Source organism: Octopus bimaculoides, chromosome 4 (assembly GCF_046866305.1).
Source record: "Octopus bimaculoides isolate indiv1 chromosome 4, ASM4686630v1, whole genome shotgun sequence".
Classification (NCBI taxonomy): Eukaryota; Metazoa; Mollusca; class Cephalopoda; order Octopoda; family Octopodidae; genus Octopus; species Octopus bimaculoides.
The window spans coordinates 42,522,147-42,532,105 of record NC_142931.1 but is presented as its reverse complement, the minus strand read 5'-3'; the positions used below and the strand labels follow the sequence as shown (position 1 = coordinate 42,532,105).

At 35.8% G+C, this 9,959-nt stretch overlaps 1 protein-coding gene across 2 annotated transcripts in view; it reads left to right on the top strand.

Moving 5' to 3' along the window:
• LOC106881680 (WD repeat-containing protein 64) overlaps positions 1 to 9,959 on the top strand; it is a 64,761-nt gene that overhangs the window by 45,639 nt on the left and 9,163 nt on the right. For both annotated transcript variants that reach the window (XM_052967031.2, XM_052967030.2), the window contains exons 22-25: positions 213 to 312; positions 2,602 to 2,744; positions 3,097 to 3,202; positions 5,400 to 5,461. In XM_052967031.2, the coding sequence (XP_052822991.2) occupies positions 213 to 312; positions 2,602 to 2,744; positions 3,097 to 3,202; positions 5,400 to 5,461 (411 nt within the window). The remainder of the gene's footprint in view (positions 1 to 212; positions 313 to 2,601; positions 2,745 to 3,096; positions 3,203 to 5,399; positions 5,462 to 9,959) is intronic.

The following is a 9,959-nucleotide window of genomic DNA, read 5'->3' as shown; positions in this document are numbered from 1 at the left end:
AAATACTTAACGACATTTCTTCCGATTTTACGTTTTGAGTTCAAATGCTGCTGTGTTCGACTTTGCAATTCATCCCTTCTGGTTGATAAAACGAGTACCAATTGATTACTGAGGTCGAAGTAATCGACTTCTTCCTCTTCACAAATTGCTAGCCTTGAATGTTTATTACTTTTTACTGAATATGAAACGTTTATTACCTTTTATTATTAAAGGGTGATACAAGGAAATTTTCCGCTAATATTTCCCCGGAAGAACGGAGAGAAGAAAATTATACAGAAGAGTTTACTAATGTTTCAACGCAAGATATTTTAAGTAAGTATGGTTGAAGTTTCATCCAAATTCCATATTCTTTTCTACACTAGGCACAAGGCCCGAAATTTGGGGGGAGGGGCCAGTCGATTAGATCGACCCCAGTACGTATTTGGTACTTAATTTATCGACCCCGAAAGGATGAAAGGCAAAGTCGACCTCAGCGGAATTTGACCTCAGAACATAAAGACAGACGAAATACCGCTAAGCATTTCGCCCGACGTGCTAACGTCTCTTATTTCTTTATTGCCCACAAGGGGGCCAAACATAGAGGGGACAAACAAGGACAGACAAAGGGATTAAGTCGATTACATTGACTCCAGTGCATAACTGGTACTTAATTTATCGACCCCGAAAGGATGAAAGGCAAAGTCGACCTCGGCGGAATTTGAACTCAGAACGTAACGGCAGACGAAATACCTATTTTGTTATTGCCCACAAGGGGCTAAACATAAAGGGAACAAACAAGAACAGACGAACGGATTAAGTCGATTACATCGACCCCAGTGCGTAACTGGTACTTAATTTATCGACCCCGAAAGGATGAAAGGCAAAGTCGACATCGGCGGAATTTGAACTCAGAACGTAACGGCACACGAAATACCGCTAAGCATTTCGCCCGACGTGCTAACGTTTCTGCCAGCTCGCCGTCTTACCAGTTTAAAATATTCTTTTCTACACTAGGCACAAGGCCCGAATTTGGTGGGGCGGGGAACCAGTCGATTACATCGACCCAGTACGCAACTGGTACTTAATTTATCGATCCCGAAAGGATGAAAGCCAAAGTCGACCTCAGTGGAATTTGAACTCAGAACGTAAAGACAGACGAAATACCGCTAAGCATTTCGCCCGGCGTGCTAACGTTTCTGCCAGCTCGCCGTCTTAGCCAAATTCTGTATTATCACACAGATTTCGCAGTGTGTTAGTTCAAGATTGATGACGGAAATGCCATCAATAGAATCTGCATCGCTTAGATCTTTTTGACGATGAATGATGAAAATGTGGGGAATAAGGATGTAGAATGACGTGGCTGATGTTGCAGAAGATACATTTAATAATTCAGCAAATGAGAATATTTCAATAAATGATATAAAATAGTCATGGTAACAGAACATTCAGCGAAATACACCGTTACAGAATTTTCGTTATACACGCACGCACACACTCATTCAAACATGCACTCACGCAGACATGTAAACAAACACGCATAAATATACACACATACGCCCCCATATGTGTGTGTGTGTGTGTGTGTGAGTGTATGCATATATATATATATATATATATATATATATATATATATATATATATATATATATATATATATATATATATATGTGTGTGTGTGTGTGTGTGTATGTGTGTGTGTGTGCATACACACACACACACACTCACGTGGGGTGCTGAAAAGTTCCTGGCTTTAAGGGTCTCGGGAAAGGCCTGGCTGGAGGCCCAACCTTCAGATAAACTGAAGGATTGTTTCAATAAGTGTGTGAATCTGAGAGGGGAATATGTTGAATAAAATGATAATTAACTAATCCTCCTGTATTTTCTTTTACTCAAAGCCAGAAACTTTTCAGCGCCCCACCCCCGTATATATATATATATATATATATATATATATATATATATATATATATATATATATATATATCAATTACAATCAAGGACACAGTATTTCGTTTTGCAACCATAATATACTGCTTTTCTATAATATTCAAAGCCAACACTGAAAGTTATGATGTTTCGTAACGAATACGTCTATGTAAACAATTCGATCGAAGACAGAAAAAACTGGTTATGGATGTATACGCATAACTCTTGAAAAATGAATATACAACCATTAGCAAGGCTATGACTGATGTCTTTGTGAAATAGCTAACGGAAAGAATAAATCTCGAATATAGCAGCATAAAGGAAATATGTGTGTAGCTACTCTACTTTGCAGTAGCCATCAGGAACACCTAGATTATTCTGTGGCTAGTAGCACCTACAACTGGCGTAGAAAGGAAACAAGATCTCCTGGAACCTGGACAAGTTGTGCGAAAACATGTATGCTTATATGCAACAAAAAGAATTTATCTTACTGCGATAGAGAAAATACTCCCATTTCCAAAGTACACTACGAGAAAAGGTTGTAAGTTAGAGAACTTAAATTATTACAAGAGAATTATATAAGCGTTTGTGTATACATGCATGTGTGTGTGTGTTACTATTTCCATGTTATTCTTTGTGTAAGCACAAGTTGAATTAGTTGAACTGATGTTAAGTTTCCAGTGCTATTTTTGACAGGACCACGTTCTAAGCAGTACAATTTCAATAATGGTAGAAACCAAATTACGAGTGATGTAAAGGCTCCATTGTTGATATGTAATTCAGATCCTGTGATTGCTGTTATCTACCAAGACGATTGCATTCGATTCTGGAATGCAAAAGTAAGAAATATTTCCAATTTATCATATTATTTAACTATTATTAGTTTAGAAAATTTTCAGAATATTAACTACGTTTCACTCCCACTAAGAATACTTAGTTTTGCGGAAAGCTAAAACATTTGTAGGGTGAAAGCTATAGCAGATGGAATCTCCTTAATATATTATATATTTAATTTATAAACCATAAATGGATGAAAACTAAGTCGATTTCGGTATAATTAGAACTAAGATTGTTCGACTACTTCAGGGCCACGATTAAAGAGCTCATTCCATGTCCCTATTGACAATCTGAATGCACCAATAAATACAATATAAATGAGCCTAATTTACTATTTGTTTTAATTTCTCTTAGGGTCAACTTCTAACAAAACTGAAGCCACTTGTGAAACACAGTAGTAATTCTCTCACATGTATCTGTCATGATAACGACTGTACCATATTAATTGCTGGTGACAAAAGTAAGTAGCTACGAAAATCACATTTGCTTTTCTTTAAAAAATTACATTTTTAAAGATATACATATAATTGAATCAGAGCTAACATAGGGCTAAACTACAACCCAAATTAGGGTAGTGGGCTGTTTGAAATGTGAGTGAATGTTAATTATCTTAAGGGACATGAACCGTGGATACTTTAGTCAATATCATTTAATCCTATTGCCTAAAGTGCTGCTGTTGAAGATACATTTTCGTATCTACTTTGTCTCGACCGTTTGAAGGAATAAGGACCTAGCTAAATGTGGTTTATGTTCTGTCACTAAAGTCAAGTGGTGCGTACAACCCAAATATTTTCAAAGCTGACAATGATCCAGCTAACTATATGTAAGTATCAAACGAAACTGCAGGTAATAAACACAAATGCATGGACTTGTGCCAATGTTAAAAGTCATTATTATTATGGTTGTTATTATTGCTATTTTGTATTGTTATTGCTAATATTGATTTCTAAAATAGGCATATCGCCACATATGTTTTGTGGAAGAGAACAGTTGATTACATCGGACCAGCATTTGACTAGTACTTATCTATCCTGAAAGATGAACAATGAATCGACCACGGTAGGACTTAAACTGTCAATAAGCAGACACTGAGGATTTTTTGTTTTGTGCTTTTATCATAAAGCAAATTTAAATAAAGAGGCTGGAATCAAACATAGCTTATGCAGAGATAACTTATGCAGAGATAGCTCATGCAGAGCTAACACCACATGCATTAACACAGAGATCATTATGTATAAGATGGAGATAGTGCCAAAGTGCAGAGACATATGGGTACAACAGAAGCCCTCTTCAAAACTAGACTCAACGATCGCAAATCCTCTTTTAAAATTCAGGATAGATATAATCTCACGACATTGGTGAAACACTACACAACATGACATCAATTAGAGATTGCTGAAAAAGTGCAGTTCAAAATGCAGATTTTGTTTAGTGGGACAACAGATTATATTAAAGAGTTCCCTCTTCCCAGGGATTTACTTGAACTTTGAAATCGAAATGCTTTTTCCTTGCCCTCATAGCTGAAATATGTTTTAGTCAGCTAGTCGGTTTTTGCTTTATTAAAAGTCCTCTCACCATAAAAAAGAAACTTAATCCCCAACGCCCACCACTTACACACGCTCATATGTACGTACCCACATATGTTCTTAAAAACCTCATTCACCTCTCTTCCTTACTCTTTTTCTCCTTCATTCTCTCCACCTTCTTCTTACTCCTTCTTTATTCCTCAATCCCATATACGAACAACTGGGGTGGACAATTTAGTCAGTGCAGAACACTGACTAAAGGGACTGCTCTAAAGAACGAAACGTTAATGGCCAGACTTAGGTTTCATATATATTCATACACACACGCCACACCACACACGTTTGTATTTGTGTGTGTATGTGTGTGCGTGCACGCGCGCTATACGATGGATTGGTCAATTAAATTTCACTTACAAAGCATTGGTCAACGCGAAACGACAGTAGACGAGACTTCCCAGAGTAATGCTAACAGGGATCGAACATGGGATCTCGCGGCTACAAAGTGAAATTCATTAAATATTTGTTTTCCTTTTAACGTTGCTGTTTTATGTGTTTTGGTATTTTAAGTATATTTATTTTATTTTATTTACTTTCCCTCATTTAGAATATCATAATATTTTTGATAGCGCAGCATCGATGAATTTAAACGCAACTCAGTATTTTAGAAAACGAGGTTATAATAAATGTAAGATGAAGTTCTTTTAAATAATGTATATAGTCTAGATCAGGAGCCATGTGAGTCTCTTCCTGATAAAGTGTGGAGCTGGAAGAACCGTTTGTACAAAATGCTTAGTGGCAAGTTTTCTCTGTTTACGTTTTGAACACAAATTCCTCCGCGGTCAGTTTTGTCTTTCATCCTTTCGGGGTCGACAAAATAAGCACCAGGTGAACACTGAGGTCGCTCTAATTGACTAGCCCCCTCCAAAATTTTAGGCCTTCAGCAGAAAGAATTACTAGGCTCTGATATATTTGGGTTAATGTTCACATACTAGTCGTTAACCATCCTCAGTGAGAACACCAGTCCAAATATATCTTTTTATTTTAAAATCTTATTTTCATTGTCGATGAAGTAGGAAAGAAATATCTCATATCTCCAAAGTAATGTTATTCCTTTTATTTCTTATTTCCCAGTTGGTTACTTGACATTATGGGACATTGGAAAATTCTTGCAACAATCAAACTCAGAAGAAAAGGTAGGCATATTTTCGAAATCTGATACTTCCAGTCTTTTTCTGAGAGTGGGAAGGAGAGAGAGAAAGAGAGAGAGAGAGCCTATCAATAACACTCTTTGTCGGAGCTTTCAGTTATGTCATGAGCTTGCAGGTTTTAGTGTCTATGAGGTGTATTTCCTCTGTAGACCAGATAAGTACCCCAAATATGAATTAACTAAAAGACTATACTAAAAATATTTACATCATCCATTTTCCCTCTTGGCATCTTTCTCTCAGAAATTTTGTCACTGCCCCCCACTCTCTCTCTCTCTCTCTCTCTCTCTCTCTCTCTCTCTCTCTCTCATTTAGTTTCTGCTCTCGCTACCCTATTTATTTCCTGTTACTTCCGCTCTTTTTGGTTACAGAAAAACACGCATTCTTTAGCAGATATCAGGGAATGTTTCAGAAAATGCTGGTTATAATGTTCCAAGGAAATAACTATAGCTATTAAAGGACAACGAGATTAAACAATGGAAAAAGGTTAATTGACAAGATTTCATTATTCAAATACATCCCGTGATTACTATTGTGAAAGGGTAACATTCCAACACTAGAAATATTGTGCCTTGAACAAAACAACGTTCAGTGGTAAAAAAATGTGTATGTGTGTATGCGGGGATGCGTATAAAAATACTGTATATAATTGCAATGTATGTATGCATGACTGTATGTACGCTTCACGTACATACATACATACATACATACATATATATATATATATATATATATATATATATATATATCTGCTATATGCAATAGAATCAGTAATAAATTAAAATAGTCATTTATATAGATACTTAATATAAATACATCTATGATACATAAATGGCTATGTGTGTATGTGTGCGTATACATACATACACGTGTGTGTGTGTGTGTGTGTGTGTGTGTGTGTGTAATGGGAATTTTAATGGCATTCTTTTATCCAAGACACTTATTGTTAGTTTTTATCTGAGGAGTCGGTGAAATTGAAAAACATTGTTTTAGCAATGCGTTCATTAACATTATTTTAGAAATCACAATAGCAAAACTGTTTTCAATTATTTTCTAATATCATAATTTATTCATTTATCATTAAACTAATTTTATACTTCTTTTATTGCTTTTGTCTCCTCGGAAGTGATGCAATTATATTTAACTATCATTAGATTAGTGGTTCAATTCCTGGATCGAGCAATGCAGTGTGCCTTTGAGTAAGGTATTTCCTGCAGCCGAGAATAAAAACCATCCAAGTGCTGGTGCAGCCATCACCTCTTTCTACTGTCACATCCTCAGTGCCCCCGGGTCAGGTATGGAAGATTTGAAAATGGCATTTGTCTGTTCTCATCTGCAAAGGTACCGAAAACAAATATTGGTACTTGCAATCAACACATACACACTTGAGAGTGATAGTTTAGGTTGTTTATTTTCTTATATATTATATATTAAAATTTATTTTGCAGCCCATTAAATGTTCACGCTTCAAAAGAAAATTTGATCTTTGATTAGCACTTAATGTGACAGCTACGAACAGGTATTATTATACCTTATCCTTTTAACATTGTCTACAGGAGTGCTTTGATCAGTTAACAGGAAAAAAATGTTTACAAATAGAAAAAGGCTTACAAAAACTTTCGGTTAGTGTAATTTGTATAATTGCAGAAAGAAAGAAGGTTAGTTATATATGAAATCGTTACAGTATCGAATAAATGCCTTGCGGTATTTATTCTGGGTCTTTATGCTCTGAGTACAAATCCCACCTTTCATTTCTTCGAGAGATGAGGGAGGGCCTCGATGAAATAAAGTACCAACCAAATACTGACGTTGAAAGTAACTAAGTCTTTCTCCTCTAAATTTGCAGCTTTGTATGTATCATAGAAGTAATGATTACAAAAAGTAAGAAATTCGAAAAATGAAGCCAAAAATATACATACGTACATGCATGCATGAGCCTATCTAGATATGCAACTATATGCATAGGAATATATACATAAAGCAAACCATACAAATCTGCACGAAGCATACAAATTTCCTAATACGGCATGATATTATTACTAAAACATTACACAATACTATCTGTAGGAAAATCTGATCTGGGATAAATGCAGACAATGCCGCTGATATTGATAGCATACTTGGTGGGTCATTTTCCATTCTCGTCAAATTTTCCTCCAAGTGTAAATATAATCGGACAGATATAGTTGTTTCAGACAGAAAAAAAAACCATGTGCTGTCAGAGAGATAAGTTATCCTGCAGTCGTAAACATTTCTACTAAAGTATGTTAGAAGGCAATATATAAGGGCGACTGCTTCGAAATCTGCAGCTTCTCTGCCCTCGTTATAAATTTACGTTTATACCAATTGCTGTTGGTGCACCTGACTATGTTAGTACATGTTTATGTAACAATCTCGAAAATGTAGGTTTCCAGACAAAGAATGGTACCCGCAAACACGCACTTTACAAATTCTCATTCTCGTTGGATGAATTCAAATAATAAAAGGAATACACACGCACACACACACACACGCACACACACACACACACACACACACACACACACACACACACACACATACATACATACATACACACATACATACATACACACATACATACATGCATACATACATACATACATACATACATACATACATACATACATACATATGGCGTCAAGGGGACTATTCACCTTTCTATAGTGAATACTATTCTCTACAACTTTTGCCGTTGATACATGCTTGGTACAAAATAGATTATCTTTGAATAAATGCGAAGAAGCATTTTTTGTTTGTTTGTTTGTTTGTTTGTTTTAAATCATAGCAGTAATCACGCAGAGAAAATTAATTGAAACTCAACGCGTGTGATTACTACTACTAAATACACCATGGATGGACAGAAGACGCGGATCAGCTATTTCAGGTCGCGGAACCAACGAGAGAAATTTCAATGAACTGACTATTTAATTGAACCAAGAACTCTATCAAGTCTATAAGAATAAGGAACATTCTTTGATCGGTTTCATGAAAAGATTGAAGTTTCAGATCCCAGTCATTCTTCAATGTTAAACAACTGCGACAACAGGCAACCTTTGTTGAGAAGAAATTTGCTATTATCGCCGAATACATTTAAAATAACACAATAAATATGAGTCAAACTAGATCAGTGATTTTTTTTCTCCTGAGAAAAGCGTGAACAACACGGACTATGACCTTGTAATGGCAATAAAACGGAAATAAACACACTGCCATCACACGAGCGAGCAGTAACCGATAACGAACAAACAGAAATTATGAGTAAATAAGATAAACTGAAATAACATTTAACATAAAAATTCAAACCAGACTTCATCGACGTTAATAAACAATTATCCGATGTAACAATTACCACACAAATAAATAGAAAACCTACCAACATGATATTATCCAAATAGCTAAAGAACAATTAACAGAAATAGAAAATCCCAACTTTTGGACATTGAATATTTTACCATACTCTGTGATTACCACTCACCTACAGATGGGTGTAGCGAAGATTGACCCTAATGAGAAGAGACAACCAAAATGATTGACCGCTTTCCAGACACATATCGAAAGAGTCAGGAAAAATATTCGATAGTTTGATATTATCATTTAGTGCAAAGTGAATGATAAACTCACAAACCAACAGATGTAACTTTACGATAGATTATATAAAGTGTATGGAAGTCGTCAACAAGGGACATTAACAGCAATCGATAGGTGAAACATTTCGTTATATAAATAATAATTCGAGAATGAAAAAGCATCACTGGTAAGTTTGCAATAAACCCACAAATGCAGTATCGTTGTAGCAAAAGCCATACTATCAAGGTTGTAATGGCCCCTTCTCTGGAAGACCAGGAATCATTTTGAGGAAGGGATTTGAATGTAATTTAACAACACATCTATGATACAAAATTGTTACATAAGCTACGAGGTGAGTTCTGGGCGAACATTTATCCTAAAACTTATATAAACAGTGAAACTCTCCGTACGGTTGTTGCAAAACTACCATAGAAATAACACGAGGAAGAAATGGTACAAGATCACCCCGATTAACCTGTTCAAAGGGGGCAATGAACGCAAAAATTGTGCTATCGTAATACAACAGAATTACTAGAGACTTGCAGTGCCTTTAGTAAATTAGAAGGGCTACAGCAAAGAAGATGAAATAGGTTTAATCAGTTTAATGTATGTATATGTATGAATGTATCAACATACTTATGTGGTGTGTGTGTGTGTGTGTGTGTGTGTGTGTGTGTGTGTGTGTGTGTGTGTGTGTGTGTGTGTGCACGTGCAAAGTATGTATTTGGCTGTCGTTTTGTACATAAGCAAACGTACACGACCATGTGTCCAACACAGTCCACAATTAATATTACTTTTGCTTGGTATGGCACTTTATTGTAGAAACTTTAACGCAAGCCCCTTGTGGCAAATAGATAAAGGTATTTTTTTCTGTACTTCTACTTTTGCATTGCTTGCA